This window comes from Phaseolus vulgaris, chromosome 8 (genome assembly GCF_000499845.2).
Source record: "Phaseolus vulgaris cultivar G19833 chromosome 8, P. vulgaris v2.0, whole genome shotgun sequence".
NCBI classification, from domain to species: Eukaryota; Viridiplantae; Streptophyta; class Magnoliopsida; order Fabales; family Fabaceae; genus Phaseolus; species Phaseolus vulgaris.
Window position 1 is genome coordinate 60,400,068 of NC_023752.2, and position 26,561 is coordinate 60,426,628.

At 30.6% G+C, this 26,561-nt stretch overlaps 2 protein-coding genes across 4 annotated transcripts; both read right to left on the reverse strand.

The window, feature by feature from the left end:
* Positions 1-1,278: 1,278 nt before the first annotated feature.
* On the reverse strand, positions 1,279-5,029 carry LOC137826393 (UDP-glycosyltransferase 87A1-like). Of its 2 annotated transcripts, none has more exons than XM_068632352.1 (2): positions 4,402-5,029; positions 1,279-2,254 (listed from the first exon to the last, which is right to left on the reverse strand). In XM_068632352.1, exons 1-2 carry the CDS (start codon positions 4,895-4,897, stop codon positions 1,380-1,382), a joined length of 1,371 nt encoding a protein of 456 aa, XP_068488453.1. In that variant the 5' UTR covers positions 4,898-5,029; the 3' UTR covers positions 1,279-1,379. The 2 variants fall into 2 exon arrangements, with proteins under 2 accessions (XP_068488453.1, XP_068488452.1); XM_068632351.1 differs by having other exon boundaries at positions 1,279-2,257.
* Positions 5,030-17,727: 12,698 nt separating this feature from the next.
* On the reverse strand, positions 17,728-25,142 carry LOC137824266 (UDP-glycosyltransferase 87A1-like). 2 transcript variants are annotated; one of them, XM_068629826.1, is made up of 2 exons: positions 24,528-25,142; positions 17,728-18,718 (listed from the first exon to the last, which is right to left on the reverse strand). In XM_068629826.1, the coding sequence occupies exons 1-2, from the start codon at positions 25,021-25,023 to the stop codon at positions 17,841-17,843; spliced, it is 1,374 nt and encodes a 457-aa protein (XP_068485927.1). In that variant the 5' UTR covers positions 25,024-25,142; the 3' UTR covers positions 17,728-17,840. The 2 variants fall into 2 exon arrangements, with proteins under 2 accessions (XP_068485927.1, XP_068485928.1); XM_068629827.1 differs by having other exon boundaries at positions 17,728-18,715; positions 24,528-25,120.
* Positions 25,143-26,561: the final 1,419 nt, after the last annotated feature.

Sequence of the window (26,561 nt, forward strand, 5' to 3'; positions counted from 1 at the left end):
GAAATTACAGCAATATTTCTACTATTTGGGAACCATTTTTTTCCATCAAAATATAAATTTTATAGAAATAAATATCAATATAAAAAATCATCAAGCTGAGATCAATTGGTAAAATATTGTTCTAACTTGCTTAATAGTGTAGAGTTTAAGTCCTTGATATGCAACATTTTTTTAATACACGAAAGGAGAATTTAGTTTTGGGCCATCATGTTATGTTAACATAATTATCTTTTTTACAAAGAAATGCATATAATCACACTTTTTTATATTGTTAATTTTCTTTTATGTAAATTAGATAGAAATGATTGCATTATATAGGAGTGTATTTTTTTTTATACAAAACTGCATTGATTTAAATATTTTTTTATTATCCGTAGAGTTTTTTTTTTTATAAATCTTTCTTTATTATTTATTCGTTACAAATTTAAATGGCAGTTATCTGTTAGTGAATTTTAGTTTTAATTTTTATAAAATAAATTTTCTTTTATATCAATATCTCCAAAAGTTAAATTTATTATTTTTATCTTTCAGATTTACTTTAAAGTAGATAAATAATATTAAATTTAGAAATTATGATAAAATTTTGGAAACATTACGTATATACACTATAACATATATATTACAAATAGTTATTGAATTTCATACAATATTTTAACAAAAATAAGTAAAAATTTGTATTTAATGACATCATTTCGTTTTAGAATTAACACTAATTAGTATTTAGAATATAAAATAATTAATAGTTAAAATTTTTGTAACTAATTTATAAATTTTTGTTAATAATAAAAATTAGTTTAGATACTAATAGTATTTTATTAATATAATAATTAATTATTTTAAATTATTTTTCTTCAATAATTTTATTATATTAAGTGTTTAAAATTAATTTTTATTAATAATTTTATTGTATTATGGAACAACCTAAAAACCCTACATTAATCACAAGACTTCCTGGGTTGCAAACATGTTAATTATTAGTAAGAAATGAGGTTTTCTCATATGAAATTATTGGCTACGAAATTGCACAAGATATTGTTTCATTCACTTTTAGCAATTAAAAATTTATATTAACAAAACCAAATTTATTAAACTCTTAAAACAAATGGCCACTTGGTTTAGATCAAATTAATCAGATTGATTGAGCTACCAAATCATGGCTTAAAATCTATCAAATATAACCCTTCTTTAACTCATTCCATCAACTCGTTACACGAATTTTAAGAAGAAAATATACTTGCATGTAATCCATTGCTGTAAAATTTAAATAATTTCAGTATAAAAAAAGTGCATTTAAATATGATAAGAGAATAACATGAACTGGTACAGAATTTAAGTTTTCTGAAAACAGAGACTGCAGGTATAAAATAAAGCCAACATTCCTACTTTGGCTTGGCACCATGTAATATATTTGAAAGAAAAGCAGTGATATCAGTTTCTGATGATCCCCCACTTGCAATTGCACTATGGCATAACTGTTTCAACTCTCTGCTTTTTTTCCTCATCACTTCATTACTACCAAAATCCATGAACTTTCTTGTAAGATTAGCAATTTCATTTTTTCTGATCAAAGTGTCATCTTTTACCTCCTTCTTCACCCTCCACCCCACCTTCCATTCCTCCACTAAAAACTTACCATTAAGGGGTTGGTCCAGAAATATAGGAAATGTCAAAAAAGGAACACCACTAAAAATACCTTCTTTGGTAGAATTCCAGCCACAATGAGACCAAAACCCCCCAATTGCAGGATGCTGGAACACCTTCAATTGGTCACACCATGGCAAAACTAGTCCTCTATCCCCACACAACTCTTTCAACCTACCATTTTCTCTGGGTTGCACCCACAAGAACCGAACACCGCTATCACCCACACCAGCAGCAATTTCATCAAATTGTTCATTAGAAACAGAAAGAAAGCTCCCTTGAGAAATGTACAACACAGAGGCAGAGGGTTGGTTGTCAAGCCACTGAAAGTAGCCATGTTTAGAGGCATCAATGTGGCCATTGGCAAAACAAGGTATGGCAGGGCCAACAGTGTATATAGGTATAAATAACTCTGCTTTCAAAGCATCAATAGCTTGAGGCTCAAGTTCATATATGGTGGGGAATAACAGATATTGCGCTTTCTGCACCCACGGTATAATATTCAAAGCCAATTCCAACAATCTTCGACTACGCCAACTTTCATCACTGAATGGAAAATCTGCCAGACGAATTGATGAGTTCCCCGGAATATAATCCACACGTTTCTCACCATCTTCTGCAACAAATATCTTACTTTTTAATTATTACATCAAGAATTGATATGCAGAATTGAGTGGAGAAAAAAGTAAATTAACTTTAGAATCTTATAGATAGATACACATGATATTATAGTATAGAACAAATTTACACAATTTTGATAGTTAGAATATTAACACAACATTGGAGAAAATTTGCGAGTTCCATTTTAAGACATATATATAGAAAGATTACCATCTTATATACCACGAGTCACAAAATCTCTATTTAAATTCATAATCTGAATGCTAAAAATGATTTACATCCCAAAATTTAAACTTCAGACCGATAAACAGTTCTGCTTTTTTTTCCTAGTTAAGAGAATGTGACTTTTTATCAATAAAATTCCTACATATATAAAGAGATTCAACCCACACACAAATCGAGGGGAAAATTTAATTTAAGTAGTGGTACAAGTTAAAAATAGTCTGGGAATCGAGTCTAAAGAGCTTCCACGAGTCTACATAGACTCGCGAGTTTGACAACCTTGACTGTGGCCAATATCTATTTGTTCTGCCTCTCATATCTTCTTTGTGAAAATGACACAAGTTTAATAGGTCCTTTAAAAAGGTTTGTCAAAACCCAAATTGTGGCATTATCTGATCAACTTTATGAAATTCCACTATGGCAAAACATATCAAAAGAACGATCATCCGACTTATAGGAGAATAAAAAAAAATTATCGTTAATACAAGTTAAAAAATGTTGTCAAGATTAAATGTATGTATGATCTTATTAAGAACCTGTTTTGGCTTTAAGTGACCTAAGATCTTTCTTATTAGATTGATTGTACTCGTAGGTGTGTGTTGTCTTTGCATAATTATTGAAGACATTGGCATAGGACTTGGTTTTGCACTTGAAAAATGATTTATTTTATCTATACAATTACTTTTAACTTTTGCGGTTCTAATAAAACATGTTATTTATGAAAGGTGGTCTCGTACAACTATGCAAAGGCAACACACCTACTAATACAATCAGTCTAATAAGGAGGACTTTGGACTAGTTACAACCTAAACAAATTCTTAATCAGATTATACATACATATAATCTTAACAACATTTTTTAACTTATATTAAAACATTTTTTCCAATTCTTGTGGATTCCTTACAACAGAAACCAAGTTAATCCCTTGATTACTACTAAGGTTTCTCTTATTAGTCGGGTGATTGTTTTATTGATTTGTTTTGTCAAGTAGAATTTCATCAAGTACATCAGGTTGGATTTTGACAAACTATTCCAATGGACCCATTAAACTTATATAAACTTCATAAACAAATATGAGAGGCATAATAGATAGATACTAACCACAATACTATAAAACGTGGATAACAATGTAGAATGATCGACATAATAGTGTCATTCAAGAAATTTAGTTAAATGGTAATGATGATTTGCATGATACCACAATATACATGTAATTTTACATTAATCATATTTTTCGCTACATATCGTCTCCACAACCAACATCCCACAACAATGTAAAAGTTTTATTTTTTATTTTTTATAAAAACTCATGATAACTATCACTATGAATTTTCACATCTCAATTATATGATACCTCAAAATCCTCCAATCATATATCATCACATAAAATATGACATTAAAGAGAAAAGAAACAAATATAAGAAAAATCCTCCAATCATATATCATCACATAAAATATGACATTAAAGAGAAAAGAAACAAATATAAGAAAAAGGAACATAGGATATAATTATTGCCTTCCCTAGCTTTGTAACTAATTTAATTGATATAACAAATTAAAAAGAATTAAAATTAATATATTAATGAAATGATCAAATTATTATAAAATAATAATAATAATAATATTATTATTATTTATTTTATAATTAATTTTATATTATATAATATCCTGAAATATGTTTATGTATGTAATTAAATAACATAATTAAAGGTTAGACATGTATATAGTTTTTAAATTCTCTCAGCTGTATATTTTTTCACCTCATTCATTTGTTTTATTCTTTTTCGCAAATCAGTGAATATTATCGAAAATAAACAATGGAGTATCATCGCGTTTTAGTCCACTTGTAGAGAGATTGAGTGAAGTTCTAGAACAGTCATGGTAATTTCCAAACATGGTTTTGTGATGGTAACTGACCTGATACGTTTACAGGGTAGTGGCCGTTTCGCCGGAGAAGATGGTAGTGTTTGAGAACGGCGAAAAACGACGCGGACATGGGCCAAAACGACGCCACGGGAATGTTTCTAGCGTTGGCGACGCGAACCACCCAGTAGAGGAAAGTGTCGTATATGATTACTGTGGGTGGAAGGTGAAGACGGTTGAGAAAGTCTTCAAAGGGCGCTTCCATTTTGGTCATAACGGCTTCAAAGAAGGTGACGTAGTCGTTGGCTCGACCCTCTTCGGAGGGAATAACGTTGGGGATTGTGGCAAATCGGAGGTTGTCGGGTTTGGAGTCGGAGTCGATGAAGCCGAGCCATTCTTCGGTGACGACGAAGGTTACCAGGATTTGAGAGTTTTTGGAGAGGAGCAACTTGCAGAGGTTCATCATGGGATTCACGTGACCTCGTCCTGGGTACGGCACCGCTACCACGTGGCAGACCATGGTTGGTGGTAGTTGAACCGGATGCCCCATAGATATAAGAACAGTGCAACAAGCAGAGTATGGAAAAATGTGAACAGAGCACGTCACTTTTCAATGATCACTGCACACTCCTCTGCAATGATCACTGCACCCACCTCTGCAATGTTCAGATACAAGTCTTCAATGTTCTTTGTTGAGTCATAGTCTCTTTTATACTCCACAACGAGTATTAAAACACTAACTTTTTTGGTTTTTTTTTTTACATTTGGTGTAATTTTATACATAAATTATCCGGTAAATTTTAAAAAATTAATTGATATGGGTAACTCATGTTTGTATGATTCCATTTCTTATAACTAGTTAAGTGTAAGAAATAAGAAAAAACAATTGTTGATAAGTTGAAAATCTTGCATTATATTATAATTAGAGAGAAGAATTTTTTATTAAATGAAATTATTTTAGAATTATATTGTATTACATCCAGTTATAAATTCTGCTGATATATGTATATGGTGCAATTATCTAAGACAACATTTTATAAAAAAAAATTGTGCGCAGGAAATATAAGTACCGAGAAAAATAGTATTAGAGTAGAAATGATACAGGAAATATAAGGATCGAGAAAAATAGTATTAGAGTAGAAATGATACATGGTACCTGAATATTTTATTATTAAAGTGAAAAGGCTATATAAATAGAAATTTAGTTATTCAGGTTTCATTTTAAAAAGAACTATCATCTCTAAAAACTCCTTTTTCCTTTCCTCTACCTTCTCTCTAAAATCTCAACCTCCTCGTTCATCTGTTTGACGATCGGAGTCCACCATTGGACTCTTGGCAGCGAGATCTACAATATTGACCGTTCAGAATCTTTCATAGAGTATGTTCATTTTTTGTTCCCTTTTTCCTTTCCTCTCCCTTCTCTCTTGGATTTTGACCTCCTCTTTCGTCAATTTGATGATCAGAGTCTGCCATTGGACTCCTGGCAGCGAACTCTACAAGATTGACCGATCAAAATCTTAAATAGAGTAAGTTCATTCTTGGCTCTTTTTCCTTTGAGTTAGTTTTGATCTGGTTGGGTTGCCTTTTAATTTAAGTTTGCATGTGAGGTTTTTATCTTCAGAACTAGTCTCTGTTAGCTTAGGGTCCTAGTGATGTAGTTAGATTTGTGATCAGGACTCTGTGGTGCAGGTTAGGGTCTTTTGGTGGGTTTGGAGCTCTTAGTGAGCATCTGCTAAAGTCTAGGTAAAGGAAGCTAGTTTAAAATCTTCAATAGAACCCTACGTTAGAAGATTTGAATGTGTGAGTGTGACGTGATCACCAATTCCAAATTTTGTTGCAAGATTTCTTGTTTTGAGTAGATTGTAGTTTGATTGAAATTGAAAGTGTTGTGATTGAGAATTTTTTGATTTAAATGGTTGTAGAATTAGAAATCATATATATATATATGTATAAATGGAGATAATAACTCAATGATTCAATGAGAGTGACTGTATCATGTTGAACAGGAACTACCAATGTAATATGTAGATTTATAATTTATGAATCGAATGAGATGTTGATTTATAATCTGATAGGTATATTAAGTTATGCAGAATTTTTCTGCATATTTCGCCCAAGCTAGCAAGTTCTAGCTCAAGCTAGAAAATTATGGGTGCTCCCTAGAGGATTTTAGCTCAAGCTAGCGAATTTTAGCTCAAGCTAAAATTCTGGGTGCTCTGAGGATTTTAGCTCAAGCTAGCGAATTCTAGCTCAAGCTAAAATTCTGGGTGCTCTCTGGAGGATTTTAGCCCAAGTTAGCGAATTTTAGCTCAAGCTAAAATTCTGGGTGCTCTCTGGTGGATTTTAGCTCAAGATAGCGAATTTTAGCTCAAGCTAAAGTCTAAAATAATAATAATAATAATAATAAATAAATAAAAATAAAATATATTAAACTAATTTTTATTTGCTTTTAAAAGATTGATTGATTTATTTATATATAGTTTTTCTTATAAAGTATGTAAACTGTTATTTCATGTATAGTTAATTGAAAATCTCTTTAATTAGACATTTATATGATTAGTCAATGAATTGTTGTGTATTTTGGAAATTTTAAACATTGGTATGATTTGATTGTTTGATGGTGGATATTTTGAGGTTTAAAATATGAATTCTAATCAAGACATAGTATTTTCAGGAAAGAAAATACCGTGTTAAGATTGTTTAGGATGTGCATTGACTAGAGATTCGTCTAGAAGGAGATATCCTGACTCTCCTGATATAATGGAATCATATAGATGAAGTTATTCAGGTGGTGAGGGTCGAAAGAGGTTCATATGAATAGGTAAGTTGTTTGAAAGATAATTAACTTGACCTGTTATATGAATTAACCCTGTCATACTAGGAGAGAGATGATATTGAGATTAATTATGCGCATAGCTGTGTGGATTTCACAGTGATGTAGTATGACAGGTGCAGATCTCTGAGTTTAAGTCAACGCACGAGTCTTTCGGAAGTAGAGTCAAGTGTCTATGTGTTATGAGTCAGTAGAAGTCTGACATGAGAAAGATGAATATTGCAATTGTTGATAGGCACTTGATGGTTATGTGAAATGCATGAGAAATGATGAATTTATGTGGATGTTTAAACTCATATTTGTGTTATAAGTTTTAAAAATACCTAGCTTACCCTTTGTTTTGTTTTGTGGTTGTTTTTCTTTGATCTGTGATGATCGTGTATTTTACACGGGAGCAGATGATGTTACAGGTGATAAAGTTTCTCGGTGAGAAGATGGATAATGGAAAATGTTTATTTTTCTTTTAAAATTTTGTTTTAAAATTTATGTAAATGTTTCAAGTCTTATGAAGAGAGAGATAATTTGAAACATTATAATAATGAAATTTTAGATATATTTGTATTATGTTTATATATTTATTTTAATATTTCATACAGATTATGGTTATAGATATGAAAAAAATATAGGATGTTACAGGAAATTCCACTTATTTTTATTTTAATATTGACACAATTTTAGTGTATTAATTTAAGTATATTATGATGTAAGTTCAAAGTTATGCAAAAATAATAAATTTTTAATATCATCTTATTTGAATTAAAATAGTGTGAAGATAATATGATTTGAGTTGTGCTTTTATATTTTATTGAAGTGGTTTACCATTTACTCAAATTTTGCATGAGATTTTTTTTTTTAATTTTGATTTATATTTTTTTATATTATTATTTATATTAATATTAATACACACGTTTTTAGAAAAGTGATTAATATGTTATTATTGATTGTTTATATGAAGATATTATTTGTGAAATTTAAAAATTAATATTGTATATTTATTTAAAAATATAAGATGAATAAGTAATTCTATAAAAAAATAATATATGTTAAAAATACAAAAGTTAATATAAGATTTAAGATTAGGGATAATATGGAAACTAGTTGTTTAATTTATGTAGTTATATATTATTATTTGTTTGATTATTTTGTGGGATAATTAGAGGAAATGAAGCTATAAAATAATAGTACAAAATAAAAATAAAAAGAAAATTAATAATAGAAATTTGAATTAAATTTTATTATCAATCATTTCTACATGGACAATAGGTTGTACTATAATCTTCTTTCCTACAATAAAAATACTTTTTTATTTAAAATTAACTCATCCATTTTATCATGTGGTTCATGTGACATCGTCCTGGGTACGGTCCCGCTACCACATGGCCTGGTTGGTGGGTGGTACTTGAACCGGATGCGCCATTGAGATAAAAAATTGTTTTATTTTAATTATTTATAATTTTTTAATTTTAAAAATTATTTTAACATTTTATATTTTACTTATATTTTTGTTTAAATTTTTTATTTTTTTATTATAAATATTAATATTTTAATGTCAAAATATCATTTCTCATTAAAACAAGAACAGTGAACCAAGCAGAGTATTAAGTGATGAGAGAACGTGACTATTTAATGATCAGTGCACCCACCTCTTACCCAAGAAGTTCGCAGACAAGTCTTCAATGTGCTCTTTTTGTGTCATAGTCTTTCTTATACTCCACAGTATTAAAACACTAATTTTTTGGATTTCTTTTTATACATAAATTATCCTGTAATTTATATAATAAAGTTGTCTCATGCATGATTTTAATTTATATTAAATTATCTTAAAATCGTGTCAATCCTACAGGATTTCATTTAAAGAATATATAAAAATAAAATTAATCGTAATCAGTATAATTGTTCACACAATAAAAAAAAACAAACCTAAAGAGCATCTAAGACAGGAATGATACAAAAGACCAATGTTAAATGTGTTGCATCCCAGAGTGGCATGGAGAATCTGAATCAAATGTAAGTAATATTTCACTGTTTCAAACTCTCATTATGGTACCCATTGTTGGGTGAGAAATAAAAAAAATTACTGTGTATAAAGAAGACATGAAAATTAAGAGAATAAAAAGTGAAAAATATATAAAACTGTACCGACCAGGTAGTCGGGAGTGATGACGTGGCAGCAAGCGATAATATAGGCGTGTTGAATGGGACACCTGGCTGACAGAAGGGAAGTACATCGGGAAGTCTGTGTAGTCGCCAAGTGTTGGCTTGGCGTTCTCCGATCTCTAGTATATGTAAACCAGCGGTCACCAACTTGCGTCGTAGTCGCCGTATGTGAGTTATGGGAGACCAGGTGGTTGGAGATCGCCGAGAGGGGCACATCGCCGAGAGATCAGGAAGGCTTGCTTAGGGCCTTCAAGGGGTACGAGTACAAAGGACGAGGTTATCAGATGATCATTCCCTAGCCAGAGGTCGAGGCAAGGGAACAGTTTCCCAGAACATGCATGATGTGCAAGTAATGCAGATCGTGATAGCGGCAGGCGAGACCACAGAGAAGGTATGCATGGTGACACCCCATGCTCGCCACTTAGAAGAGATCGCGTTCCAAGGAAGCTATGCACTGAGTTACTCCCTGCTTGGGTAACTTAGTCAAATAGCTCGAAGAGTAGAGGTGACGCTCAGGTAGAAGGGAGGCTCCAGATGGTGACACGTGTACAGCTGGATGCGAGTCACGTGTCCAGAGGTGTAACCGTCAGGAGAGAGAAAAACGCTCAGGTATATAAGGAATTCTAACGGACTTCTGAGGTACGCGCGTTTAGAACACTTCTTTACGCTTGTGAGAACACTTGAGTACGCTGAGAGAGAATATTGCATGGTTCCTTGAGTTTTTAGCTTTTCTCTGAGTATTTTGGTGATTCCGTCACTGACTTGAGCGTCGGAGCGCGATCGGCCGCAGTGGCGCCACTCTGTTTCTTCAGGTTCTTGCGAGGATTTGAGACTTGAAGGACGGAAGCTAGCATGGTGCAAAGCCGATCCAGAAGGAGGTACCTTCGACGTGGCAAGACTCTTGCGCTCTGGTCAACCGGCAGGATAAAAAACGAAGAGCATTTTAAACTCAAATTATTACTAATTTTATTTAAAATAAAATTACATAATTAAATATAATATAGTATGTTACGAAGTGAACTTTAAGCCTAACTCAACCCCATAAAATCGGCTCATAAGATTGAGGTTTGCACCCAGTTATATACAATGAAAGACTCTAATCTCTAGTCGATGTGAGATCTACATCACACCCCCTCACGCCGAGGGTGATATATAGAAGCTCGTGCGTGGGATAACATATTATAGGTGATGGCCTGATAAACCAAACAAATACTCGGTAGGATAGGATCAAAATGACTCTGATACCATGTTACGAAATGGATTTAAGCCTAACTCAACCTCATAATACCCGCTCATGAGGTTGAGGTTTGCACCCAGTTATATATCAATTAAAAAAAATATAATTTCAATCACACTCATCACATCGTTCACAACTTTTATAAACTTTTTTCACACTTTCTACTCTATTTATCTTAATCCAAACACCCTAACTTTCTTCACATTTTCTCTTCAAATCATTTCAAATCTACTCCCTCATATCAACTCCATGATCCAAATAAAAACTATTGAAGCATAGAGAATCTGAATCAAATGTTAATAATATTTGACTGTCCCTATCAAACTCTCATTATGGGAGCATGGAGAATCTGAATCAAATGTTAGTAATATTTGACTGCCCTACCAAACTCTCATTATGGAAGCATGGAGAATCTGAATCAAATGTTAGTAATATACTGCCCTACCAAACTCTCATTATGGGAGCTTCATGTATCACACCACTCTCACTTACTAAACCCACATTATGGGAGTTTCATGTATCAGCCAACTCTCACTTTAGAATTTTGGCTTCGTAAGATCAGAAGTGGAAAAAAATTTTGATCCTTTTGGTGGGATTCTTTACTTACAACTGATTAATTTTGTATTGAATTCATCATCAACACTTAGATTTTTACTTTTTCAATTACTTATTTCTATAATATGATTAATTCTCTTTTATGACATTGTTTTTATAGAAATAGAGTTTCATTTAATTTTGTTGAAGGTTGTGTTTTTCATATCTCATCTTTATGCCTGTAATATTGCTATTGTTATTTACTTTTTACATATGGACTTTAAAATACCAGTGTTTTTTTCTCTTTTGCTTTTTATAAAACAATATCAATCCTTAGTCATTCATTATACGGAGTACATTTGCTTCTTCTCATTTGGTTTTTGCAGAAAATATAAGAACTAGCATGTGGGGAATCTAATTAGTGTTCACGGACATCACTTTTAAAAAGCACACAGTAAAAGTATGCACGGTCACCTCTTCCGTGAGACTACTTAACATCCTAAGATTTAAGAGAGAAACGATATTACGAGAATGTGTGGAAAAAATTTATTAAAGTTGGTGAATGATGTGATGATTGTAAATATATTTTAATTATTTTTTAATGGTATAAATTATAAGATTACAAATTTATCTTTGTGTATAAAAAAATAATTTTGTATACATTTTAGTTAGTTAAAATAATGTAAAATTTTAATTATAAATAAAAGAATACAAGAATATAAAATTAAAATAATAATTATTAATAATATTATTATTTAATACATTTATTTGATTATTATTAATTTATTTAATTTATATTTATTATCATTATTTTAAAAATTTATTTTAATTAACATTATTATTTTATAAATTAATTTTACATATTATTTTTATTTTAATATTTAAACATTTATATTATTAATATTAATACAAAATTTACTGTTATAAATATATAAATATTTATATTATATTATTATAAAGCCTAAAATTTTAAATCATGTATTTTATTAATTCTGACTAATAAGGAAAAAATAGATAAAAAATATATGTACACTGCATGATTAATTCATAAGAAATTTTATGAAAAAAATGAGGGCGTGCATGTTACCACATTCTTAAGTGGCTTTCTTACTTGGCTCAATTCCCTATCTAGCATCATTTACATCTTTATTTCCCTATCTAGCACCCTTTTGTTTTTATTTCCCTATCTAACACTCTTTTATTTTTTATTTCCCTATCTAGCACTATTTTAAAAGTAAATAAATAAATAATAAATTATTTTTTTTAATAATTTTAATTTTGAATGCATTAAAAAATAAATATTTTTAATGTTTAAAATAATTTGAAATATAATTAATGAATGAATAAATAAGTTTTTACAAAATAAAAATAAAAAAGTAATAAATTAAAAATGTTTACTTTAAAATTATTTTTTTTAAAAATGAAGAAAATAAAAAATTAAACTCTACAACAACATAAAAGTTGAATCTATAAACACAAATTAGTATTTATTTTTATTATTATTGATGATGTAATCATGTTAATTTCAAAGTAAAAAATACATGACATATTTATAAAAAAGAACAATGTCAATTAGTATTAATTAATAGTGGACACATAAATAATATTGAAGTATTTACCTAAATGCAAAATTCTAAAAAAAACTAATACAAATGTTACACTTAATGCTTAAAAATGAGAAGAAAAAAATGCAAAAATAAATAAGTCTAGAAAATAAAAACAACAACAATAAAATAAAAACAAAAACCATAAATAAATAAATAAAGATTGCAGAAAAAATAATAATAACTAAAAACATAAAAGGTATAAAATAAAGAAAAAACAAAATAAGATAAAGATAAAAGATATAAAAAAAATCAAATAAATCAAAACAAGATAAATATAAGAGATATAAGACGATATTAAATAAGTATATGTTGATCATGAAAAGGAAAATAAATGAGAGATGATCATTCATTTAATATGTTTCTAGTTATTATTTTTTTTTTGGCATTCTTTATTTATTTCTATTTATGTTTTTATTCATTAATTATATTTCTAACTATTTTAAATACTAAAACTATATTTTTTTAATGCATTCAAAATTAAAATTATAAAAAAATTTACTGGATTGTGCAATTCTCGTCATTAATTATGTTTCATTTTGCACAAACTATTTAATGAAAATATCAAATGAATGATTATCTTTTATTTATTTTCCTTTTTATGATCAACATATACTTATTTAATATTGCCTTATATCTCTTATCTTTATCTTGTTTGAATTTTTTTTATATCTTTTATCTTTATCTTATTTTTTTTGCCTTTATTTTATATCTTTTATGTTTTTAGTTTTTTTTTTCTGTCATTCTTTATTTATATCTATTTTTTGTTTTTATTTTATTGTTGCTGTTTTTATTTTCTATACTTATTTTTTTGGTCTCATTTTTAAGCATTAAGTGTAACATTTGTATTAGTTTTTTTTAGAATTTTGCATTTAGGTAAACACTTCAATATTATTTATGTGTCCACTATTAATTAATACTAATTGACTTTGGTTTTTTTTATAAATATGTCCTGTATTTTTTACTTGAAATTAACATGATTACATCATCAATAATAATAAAAATAAATACTAATTTATGTTTATAGATTCAACTTTTATGTTGTTGTAGAGTTTAATTTTTTATTTTCTTCATTTTTAAAAAAAATAATTTTAAAGTAAACATTTTTAATTTATTACTTTTTTATTTTTATTTTGTAAAAACTCATTTATTTATTCATTAATTATATTTCTAATTATTTTAAACATTAAAAATATTTATTTTTTAATGCATTCAAAATTAAAATTATTAAAAAAATAATAATTTATTAAAAAAAATCATTATTTTTATTTATTTTTAAAATGGTGCTAGATAGGGAAATAAAAAATAAAAGAGTGCTAGATAGGAAAATAAAAACAAAAGGGTGCTAGATAGGGAAATAAAGTCAAAAGAATGCTAGATAGGGAAATAAAAATGTAAATGGTGCTAGATAGAGAATTGAGCCTTCTTACTTCTCCCTCATCTTTCTCCACACTTGTGAGAAGGAACCTTCACCTTCGAGCTATCTACTTTTCGCCTATAATAAAAAATAAATTTAGAATTAAATGATATAAAAAATATTAAAATAATAATAGTGGCAACTTAATGTAATTGTATAGAAATTGTGTGAAGATATCGTTACCTTATTTCAAAAGCTAAGAATTCAAACCAGTTTTACTTTCGCTGCATAAAAAATATTATTTTATAATTTTATATTGCAAGTTCTGTCCTTATTTTGGAAAGCTAAGGTATGAAACATTCAAACTTGTTTCATATTGTCTAGAAAAAAAAATATTTTATAATTCATACACATAATTATTTGTTTATATTGTTTATGTGAGGAGTTTATGGTCATTGATCAATTTAAATGGTTTCGGAAGATTTAATTTTGTACTTATAACATGTGTTCTAATTGAAGGTCTAAATCACAATTTAATATATTTCTCAATAACAATTTAATTATAAAAGAAGAAAATAAAAAACAAAATAAATTAACTATTATAAATAAGTAATTAAAATCAACTTAAATAAAGAAGTTTGATTTTTTTCCTATTATAAATTAAGAAATTGATTTAATCATAATAGGATTTTTATGTGTTTTAACGTTCTTTCTTGATAATTAGTAGTTATGAACATTCATTAAATCTAATGTTTTGTTTGGATTAGGAGTAAGAAAGTTGATTCAAAATAACTTTTTTAACTTAGACAACAACTATGAACAAGTGAGGAGCAAATTCGACACATGAATTCCCGGTTTCAATCCTTTCAAGGTTTTATGATTCAATATCTACCACTTGAAGCAGTAGCAGCTTCACAACCTATTTTTCAGCAGCCAAATACCCCACAACCAAATACTCAACAGAATCAGATGCAAGATAATGATGATGAGCAAAAAATTCACCTGGTCAAGATTATAATAATTATTAGCTTCTTAAAATCTTTGTAATGACTTGAATTTCCTTTTGTTAGATATTTTTTTTTTGGTTTGAATGAAATACATTTGGATATTTTGAATATTTGGAAATAGTATTGTATTCTGTCATACTTTTCATTTTATGGACAGATCTAAATGTTGATGAATATTTGTCTTTGAATTAATTCTATTGAAAACTGGAATGGTTTTTGGTATATGCAGGTGTGATTCCAGTGCTTTCAAATATATATATATAAAGAATTATAATTACATACGTATATATTTGTATGTAAACCTACACACAGTTACATACGGATCTATCTGTATGTAAACATACAAATTTATCCGTGTGTAAATCTGCACACAACCGCAACCATAACCGCCTTCGCATCTAACTTATCACCCTTAGAGGTTTCCTTCTTATGGTCATGGTTTTGATGTTGGTCAATCCAGTCATTCAGATCTTCCATAACCATCCACATCCAAAGATCATCTTCACCACCTCTCACTTCATTCTCCACATCAACATATTCTTTACACATATAATTTTTTACCTTCTCCTTCGAGTATTTTTTCCACTCTACCAAATATTTTTGGAACTTCAGTATTTACCCTTTTTTCTGAATATAATCCAACATCATCCATGCACTATCGACCCACAATGCCCTCACCAGGATGTCATAATGAAGTCAATAACGACGATGATGAACATATCTAGTTATATGACAATAACGACGATGACGAACGCTGATGATTCTCTTCCACCTCCACCTTCATCTGATCATCATCCTCCACGAAGACCACATTGTGACACGTTTCCCATAAATAATTTACTTCCAATATTTTAACTTTTTTATTTATTTTATATCTTGTAATGAATTTTATTAATTTGTCTAGTTATAATTAATCTCTTCTCATCATTACGTGTTCTATAAAACCATTATTTCCCTATGTATTTATTTTCCAATCCATAACAACAATTTTCTATTTATTTTCAAAATACATTAACAATTCTCATTTCTCTATTTGTTTTCAAATGCAATAAAATTTTTCTTCATATTTTTATTAATCAAATAACCAAATTAATATATTACATTACCGTCAAACATATCCATACATGATTACCTAATTTTTTTGTCACTTAAAACTAACATCCTTAGAAAATTATTTATCAAATTAATTTGAAATATTACATATGTTTATTGATTATTTTTAATAATATAGTAATTGAAGCATCCTACATATGTTTGTCGACCACTCTTTCTGATGATCACGTAAATTTGGACTCCAACCAAATTACAACTGTAATGGTCAATTCCATTAAAGCAAACCCATCCATCACTGTGAAAAGTTTAATCGCAGAAATTAAAAGTCGTTATGGTTATTCTGTAACATATAAAACAAGCATGGATGACAAAACAAAAGGCGCTTGCCATGAAATTCGACGATTGGGATGAATCCTATAATCATCTTCCAAGATGGTTGCAGGTGGTTCAAGAAAGTGTCCCTGGGACAATTTTCGAATATGTAACTCAGCCTTTTGTTATAGGCGATGTTCAAGACAACTCGTGTAACATCTTCGAACGAGTATTTTGGGCTTTCAAGCCTTGCATTGATGACTTTAATTACTGCAAGCCAATATTCCAAGTTAAGGGAACATTCTTGACCGGAAAATACCATGAAACTTTGCTACTGCAATTGGTCAAGATGGCAACCGAAACATATTCTCTCTAGCTTTTGCAATAGTTGAAGGTGAAACAAAAGAAGCATTGATCTAGTTCTTCCGCCTGTTGCGATCACATGTCATACCACAACAAAATATCTGCATGATAATTGATAGAGGAAAGGCCATTTTATCAGCATTAAAATCTCCATAAGTAGCTTGGGAAGGACATGGTCTCCTATCAGTATATTGCATACGCCACATTACATCTAATTTCAATAAGAAATTCAAAAATGCCGAGGCGAAGAGACAATTAATAAACACGAGTATTTATATCAATTTAATTGACTTATATTGATTATTCTTGTTGCAACACAATCACTTTAAATAATTTAATTTTGTACATTTCACAGGTTATGAAATAAAACAACCAATTGTTCAGGTAAAGTTGTTGGCTCTAAGATCACAATTTCAACAAGCTTTTGCCTGGATAGATCAAATACCTTCGAAAAAATTGACACAAGCATATGACGGAGAGGTATGACCACATGACAACAAATTTAGCTTAGTGCATGAACTTTGTATTAAAGGGAGCACGATCGTTACCCATATGTGCTCTTGTGAAGACAACTTTTGAAAGAACCAAATCTTAGTTTGTTGAACGAGGGACGAAAATAGAGTGCATGTTACAAGCTGACCATCAATATCCAGAAAATATTACTGTCTTGTTACAGAAAAATGAACAACAATCGACTATGTGTCATGTCCAAAACTACAATAAACAAAATTCAGAGTTAATCATGCCTTAAAATCTATGAAATATAACCCTTCTTTAACTCATTCCATCAACTCGTTACACGAATTTTAAGAAGCAAATACACTCTCATGTACATTATTTAGTTTATATATATTTTCACAAACCATAACTACTCCATTTTTTCCCTCTCTTTTCTTTTATCCATTGCTGTAAAATTTAAATCATTTCAGTATAAAAAAGTGTATTTAAATATGATTAGAGAATAACAGGAACTGGTACGGTATATAAGTTTTCTGAAAAAAGAAATTGAAGGTTTAAAATAATAAAACCAACATTCTTACTTTGGCTTGGCACCATGTAATATATTTGAAAGAAAAGCAGTGATATCAGTTTCTGATGATCCCCCACTTGCAATTGCACTGTGGCATAACTGTTTCAACTCTCTGCTTCTTTTCCTCATCACTTCATCACCATCAAAATCCATGAATTTTCTTATAAGATTAGCAATTTCATTTTTTCTGATCAAAGTGTCCTTTTTTACCTCCTTCTTCACCCTCCACCCCACCTTCCATTCCTCCACTAAAAACTTACCATTAAGGGGTTGGTCCATAAATATAGGAAATGCCAAAAAAGGAACACCACTGAAAACACCTTCTCTAGTAGAATTCCAGCCACAATGAGACCAAAACCCACCAATTGCAGGATGCTGCAACACCCTCAATTGGTCACACCATGGCAAAACTAGTCCTCTATCCCCACACAGCTCTTTCAACCTACCATTTTCTCTGGGTTGCACCCACAAGAACCGAACACCACTATCACCCACACCAGCAGCAATTTCATCAAACTGTTCATTGGAAACAGAAAGAAAGCTCCCTTGAGAAATGTACAACACAGAGGCAGAGGGTTGGTTGTCAAGCCACTGAAAGTAGCCATGTTTAGAGGCATCAATGTGGCCATTGGCAAAACAAGGAATGGCAGGGCCAACAGTGTAAATAGGTATAGAGAACTCTGCTTTCAAAGCATCAATGGCTTGAGGCTCAAGTTCATATATGGTGGGGAATAACAGATATTGCGCTTTCTGCACCCACGGTATAACATTCAAAGCCAATTCCAACAATCTTCGACTACGCCAACTTTCATCACTGAGTGGAAAATCTGCCAGACGAATTGATGAGTTCCCCGGAATATAATCCACACGTTTCTCACCATCTTCTGCAACAAATATCTTACTTTTTAATTATCACATCAAGAACTGATATGTAGAAATTGAGTGGAGAAAAAAGTAAATCAACCTTAGAATCTTGTAGATAGATACACATGATATTATAGTATAGAACAAATTTACACAATTTTGATAGATAGAATATTAACACAAGGAGAAAATTTGCGAGTTCCATTGCAAGACATATATATAGAAAAATTACCATCTTATATACCACAACTCACAAAATCTCTATTCAAATTCATAATCTGAATGCTAAAAAAAGATTTACATCCCAAAATTTAAACTTCAGACCGATAAACAGTTCTGCTATTTTTTCCTAGTTAAGAGAATGTGAAGAGATTCAACTAACAGACAAATCAAGTGGAAAAATTTAATAAAGTAGTGTAATTTTCCTTCAATTTTACCGAAATTATTGGGTTTTATGAGATTCGTTTACTCTGTTTTTCTGTTTTAACAGAGCCTATATATAACTTGTATTCCTTTCACATTATAATATGAATATAATACTTTTTCTTCCATCTTATCCTTTACCTTTTTTCTCTTTTCCACCGCATAATCTAATGCGTCCACCGCACAATCACAATTCAATACATGTGTCATCTCTCACACACAATTAAGCAGCAAGAAAGATCATTGTGCTGCATAATGTGGGTCATGGAGACCATATTCCAATATGGTATCAGAGCGGGTTAAAGTCCCGCTCTGCTTCCGCTATTTCTTTTGTTCTTGATTCTGCTTCTTGTTTTTTTGTTTGTGATTCGTGATGGAAGCTAACACTAGCCGCAGTAAAGATCCCATCCAGAATCAAGCATTAGTCAAGGAAGAGGAAAATTCAGGTATCAAAACAATGGTAAGCAGTGTACACATTGTCACAGATTGAATCATACCATAGATGAATGTTATTTCAAGTATGGGTTTCCCCCTTGGTATAAACAAAAAGGTGAAAAGAATGAAAGAGTGACAAACAGTGTTGTGATGGATAAGAATATGAAAGTTGAAGAGGAGCAAGAAAATAAGTCAGACGCAAATAACGAGAATCAGTTCACACAAGGTCAGATATATCAAATCATGCAACTTATCCAAGAAACAAAGAAAGATTCGACGCATAAGGTGAACAATTTTGTGAATGATTCTTCAGATGAGAACATGCGAAAGGTAAGAACAATGAAAAATCTTGGGTTTTAGATACAGGTGCCACAGATCATGTGAATTATTCTATAAATAATTTTTTGACTTTTCCTAGAATAAATCCTATTCGCATTAGTTTGCCAAATGGTTCACATGTTGTTGCTTACGATGGAGCAGTAGCATTATTTGAAAACTTTTTCCTATATAACATATTATATGTACCAGAATTTGCTTTTAATCTTGTTTCTGTGCAAAAACTGGTTAAAAATCATAACTGTAAACTCACTATTACTTCTGAGTTTTGTCAGATTCAAAATGCGGAATCATTGAAGATGATTGGATGTGCTAGGCTGAACAAAGGATTATATCTTATAAATACATCAAAGCATGAAGTCACTATCAATACTGCAGGAAATTTGAATCATCCAGATCAAAGTGTTACAAAGAATATTTGGCATCACAGGCTGGGACATCCATCTAATAGAGTTTTACAGCATATGAGTAACATTTTTCCTTATAGTAGTTTCTATGAAAATAAACCGTGTGATGTATGTCATTATGCTAAGCAGCACAAACTTTCTTTCACTCATAATAGTACTCGTACTAAACACATATTTGATATGATTCATGTGGATAAATGGGGCCCTTTTGGGACTGCTTCTATGCATGGTCACAAGTTTTTTCTTACCATAGTGGATGATCACAGTAGGTTCACTTGGGTTTATCCTATGATAGCAAAATCTGAAACTAGGGATGCCTTAAGTAGATTCATTACTCTTATATATAATCAATTTAATACTGTCATAAAGGCCATCCATTCTGATAATGGAAATGAGTTTGCTTGTGCCACGTTGTATGAAAGTTTGGGTATCCTACATCAAACTAGTTGTGTGGAAACACCACAACAAAACTCTGTTGTTGAGAGAAAACATCAGCACATTTTGAATGTTACACGTAGTCTTTTATTTCAGTCTAATTTGCCTGTTGCTTTTTGGTCCTATGCTGCGACTTATGCCACACATCTAATAAACAGAATACCTACTGATGTTCTCGAGATGCAAACTCCTTATGATTTGTTATATAAAGAACAACCCAATCTTCAAAATTTAAAGGTTTTTGGTTCTTTATGTTTTGCTTCAAGTTTGCAAAGAAATAGATCTAAGCTAGATCCGAGAGCAAGAAAATGTATTTTCCTTGGATATAAAACTGGTATGAAGGGTTATGTTGTGTTTAATGTTCATAATAAGGAGATTTTTGTGTCAAGAAATGTAAACTTCTATGAACCTGTTTTTCCCTATACTGAAAATAATAATTGTAACAAAGAAAAGGGTAATCAGCAAATTGATGCTTTTGATTTTAATTTTGAACCTGTTGACACGAATGAGAGTTGTCATATTGATCAAACTGAGGAGAATATTACTGAAGAAAACAGCTTGCGAAGGTCTGATAGACACAAAAGATCTCCTAGCTATCTCAAGGACTATCATTGCCAACTTTCTAGTCACATTGACACCAAACGACTAAATCATTATGGTAAAGTTCTTCATTCCCTATCTATATATCTTGATTATGGCAATCTAACTACTAAACACCTTAACTATGTTTTAGCCATATCTTCTAATGAAAAGAGCCGCATAATTACAATGAAGCTATACAAAAACTTGAATGGTGTGAAGCCATGGAAAAGAAAATTAAAGCCTTGGAAGAAAATGAAACATGGATTCTCACTGACCTTCCCCACGGCAAGCAACCCATTGGATGTAAGTGGGTGTACAAGATAAAATACAATGCGAAAGGTGACATAGAAAGGTACAAGGCAAGACTTGTCGCGAAAGGGTATACGCGAAAGGGTATACACAACTAGAAGGAATAGATTACTTGGACACTTTTTCTCCTGTGGTCAAACTTACAACTATAAGAATGTTGCTTGCCATTGCTGCCACAGAGAATTGGCACCTTAAACAACTAGATGTGAACAATGCGTTTCTGGATGGGGATCTAAATGAGGAAGTCTACATGCTTCCTCCACCTGGCATCAAGGTTAAAACTGGACAGGTTTGCAAGCTAGTAAAATCATTATATGGTTTGAAACAAGCAAGACGACAATGGTTTGCTAAGCTTACTTCATCTCTTAACAAAATTGGTTTCACTCAATCTGTTAATGATCATTCATTATTCATAAGAAACTCTGAAAACAGTTTTACTATATTACTGGTATATGTGGATGACATTATTCTTGCAGGAAAATCTATATCAGACATAGAACAAGTTACACGACACCTAGACAAAGTTTTTAAAGTAAAAGACTTGGGCGATTTGAAGTTCTTTCTTGGTCTCGAGATAGCCAAATCTAATAAGGGCATTCATGTTTCGCAAAGGAAATATGCTCTAGACATCATCAACGATGTTGGTCTAATTGTTGCTAAACCTTGTGCCACACCTATGATGAAGGATACAAAGAACATGTTTCGAGAAGGAATTCCCATAAAAGATGTTACTGCTTATCAAAGAATCATTGGGAGGCTAATATATCTTACAAATACCAGGCCCGACATAAGCTATTATGTCCAGTTTCTAAGTCAATTCCAGCGGGCACCAACTTCAGAACATCACAGTGTTGCACACCAAGTTCTACGCTACATTAAGGGAACTCCTGGACAAGGGCTTTTCTTCTCTGCCAGTTCTGATCTCCAGCTTAAAGGTTTTTGTGATTCAGATTGGGCAAGCTGTCCACAAACTAGGTGATCAACAACTGGTTTTTGTGTTTTTCTGGGCTATTCGCCGATTAGCTGGAAATCCAAGAAACAGTCTACTGTGTCGTGATCATCATCCGAAGCAGAATATCGTGCCCTCGCTACTTTAACCTGTGAGATTCAGTGGCTGAAGTATTTGATCGATGAGTTCAAGATAAAGGTCCAGACTCCAGCTATTGTCTATTGTGATAATCAATTCGCAAGGTATATAGCTCACAATCCAAGCTTCCATCAAAAACCGAAGCACATAGAAATAGATTGCCATGTCGTACGTGAAAAACTACAATCCAAACTTTTCCAGCTGCTGCCAATCTCCTCCAACCATCAAACTGCTGATGTTCTCACAAAACCACTTGAACGTGGTGATTTTATTTATGCTATTTCCAAGCTTGGGTTGATCAACATCTACCGCTAAGCTTGAGGGGAATATTGGGTTTTATGAGATTCGGTTACTCTGTTTTTCTGTTTTAAGAGAGCCTATATATAACTTGTATTCCTTTCACATTATAATATGAATATAATACTTTTTCTTCCATCTTATCCTTTATCCTTTTTCTCTTTTCCACCGCACAATCACAATTCAATACATGTGAAATCTGTCACACACAATTAAGCAGCAAGGAAGATCATTGTGCTGCATAATGTGGGTCATGGAGACCATATTCCAATAGAAATGGACAATTCCTAAAAGAATTAGGAACATTACCAACCTGGATAAGTTGTGCTTGCATGAGACAATTTCATTATAAAGCAAGCAACTTCATTATAAAGAAGTCATGTTACCTAAAGAAGACTTTCAATCCCCCCAATTGACCAACACGACGCAAAAGTGGTGTGACTCATGCACAACTTTAATCACAGTTAGAATGATGAATACAAAGCTACTAAATATGACCCTCAAAGAAGACTTAGAAAACAAAGGAGAAGATTACCTTGTGGTAGGTCTCTCATAAATAAATTATTTTCCTAATGTAACATTATTATGCTCAAATTTAATTTTAATTTCCTTTCTTATATTAATTTCCATTCTTAACTTTCCTCTTATTGTTTTTACCGTAAAATTATAAATTGCTTTTTTTTTTCACTCTTCTACTAAATAATCAAACATAAAGAAATATATAAATACATAAAACTAAACTATTTAATTTCCAAGCTAACCCTAGTACTATTTAATTTCCATGCAAATCATAACCATAACATAATTATACGAAAATAAGCATATCAAGATTTGGTCATCTAAAACCTAAAGGAAAAGTTCATATTTTTGTATCTAAAACTATAAAAACCTAAAAAAAAACTAACACAAAAAAGTCGTGCATGATAAAATGATATTTGTTATTCTGAAGTAACATATGCTTGACTAAACAACTCAAACAATTTTTAAAACAAACTTAATGTATCATTTGTTGGGCTTCTCTAGTAAAAAGAAGTTGCCTCGAGCAACATATGTCCTTTTAACAATTTACAATTTTATATTCTGTTAATTCAGACTTAAATATAAACTTAATAAAATATTATTTTTTATTGTTAAGTTGCTCAAACAAATTTTAAGAAACTCTACCATACGCTAAGATTGTAAATTTAAAAAGAGTGTAAATTTTCAACGAAAACTTCTAGAATTAAAAATGAAAAAAATTCAAATTGTTTACTGTTTTTAATTCTTCTAAAATGGGGGTGGAAAAATTAAAATCGATTTTTCGGGAATAGGAAAGGGCAGATCCTCTTTCATCAGCCAAACTGATAAAAAAACAATTCCAAGGGTGAAGATGGTTCTATTGGACCAACCCTAATGATTATTATAATAATTAATAAAAATAATTAACTGGCTACATTTAATTCTTGTAGAGAGATTGGTGAGTGAAGCTCTAGAACAGTCATGGTAATTTTCAAACATGGTTTTGTGAGGGTAACTGACCTGATACGTTTACAGGGTAGTGGCCGTTTCGCCGGAGAAGATGGTAGTGTTTGAGCACGGCGAAAAACGACGCGGACATGGGCCAAAACGACGCCACGGGAATGTTTCTAGCGTTGGCGACGCGAACCACCCAGTAGAGGAAAGTGTCGTATATGATTACTGTGGGTGGAAGGTGAAGACGGTTGAGGAAGTCTTCAAAGGGCGCCTCCATTTTGGTCATAACGGCTTCAAGGAAGGTGACGAAGTCCTTGGCTCGACCCTCTTCGGATGGAATAACGTTGGGGATTGTGGCGAATCGGATGTTGTCGGGTTTGGTGTCGGAGTCGATGAAGCCGAGCCATTCTTCGGTGACGACGAAGGTTACCAGGATTTGAGAGTTTTTGGAGAGGAGCAACTTGCAGAGGTTCATCATGGGATTCACGTGACCTCGTCCTGGGTACGGCACCGCTACCACGTGGCAGGCCATGGTTGGTGGTTGTTCAACCAGATGCGCCATAGAGATAAGAACAGTGCAACAAGCAATGTGAGCAGAGCACGTGACTATTGAATGATCACTGCACCCTCCTCTGCAATGTTCACATACAAGTCTTCAATGTTCTTGGTTGTGTCAAAGTCTCTCTTATACTCTATAACGACTATTAAAACAGTAACTTTTTTTTTTTTTTTACATTTGGTGTAATTTTTTTTTATCTTTAAAATTAATTTCTGATTAATGTTTTTTTTTTTAGTGTATGATTCAATTGTCAAGAGAACATTTAAAAAAATTGTATGTATGAAACACAATTTTGATTGCACTTACTCTTATTTCTTTTTTTTTTTTTAAATGAAGTCGTATAATATTGACAGTGTATTAATTTTTGTGATATAAGTTTGAAGTTATATAAGAATAATAAAACTTTAATATGATCTTATTTGAATTAAACTCATGTAGAGATGATGTGATTTCAGTTGTTCTTATATTTTATTCAAGTCGCTTACCATTTACTCAAATTTTGCATGAGATTTTTTTTTTAATTTAGTCTATAGTTTTTAATATTATTATTTATATTAATATTAATATTCACATTTAAAAAAATGATTAATATGTTATTATTGATTGTTTATATGAAGATATTATTTGTGAAATTTAAAAATTAATATTGTATATTTATTAAAAAAATATAAGATGAATAATTTATTCAATAAAAAAATTAATATATGTTAAAATTAGAAAAATTAATATAAGATTTATGATTAGGGATAATATGGAAATTAGTTGTTTAATTTATGCAGTTATATATTACTATTTGTTTGATTATTTTGTTGGATAATTGGAGAAAATGAAACTATAAGTTAATAGTACAAAATAAAAAGAAAAATAAAAATAATAATAGAAATTTGAATTAAATTTTATTATCAATATATCATGATGTAAGTTCACTTCATAATAGATTTTATTATGCCTTTTTATTTATCTAAGATATTGCATTGTTTTTCAATAGTACACCACCTCACAAAAGCTTGACCAACACAATCTCATTATCTACATGTTGAGTCTTCATTTTGACCTTCAACAACTTTCTATGTACACATACATTTTAATATTTAAATAATTAATGATAAATTATAAAGTAATAATTGAGTTATTACGGACTAGTTTCCTTACGATAAATAAAAATAACAGAATAATATAGCATATATAATGTAGAAACAAGGTTTATTTTGATAAGTAGGTATACAACATATAGAATTAAAGAAGTGAGACTTTGATCTTCATTCATTTAAAAAAAACATAGTTCGTGTATAGTATGTTTCACGAAAACACTTAAGAAATGAGTGATTTTATGTAATAAAGGACTGAAATATTTTCATATTTTGAGTAAAAATTATGATAACATTTTTGTTTTTTAAAATTACTTTTACACTTTTTTTAGCCATTACCATGGTCTCTTTTATTATGAGTGTAAATATAATTTTAAAATTCAGAAAATTTACGAACAATCTAAAAAAAGGGGATACTATTAAAAAAGGGAAAAGCTTACAAAGAATTTAAAA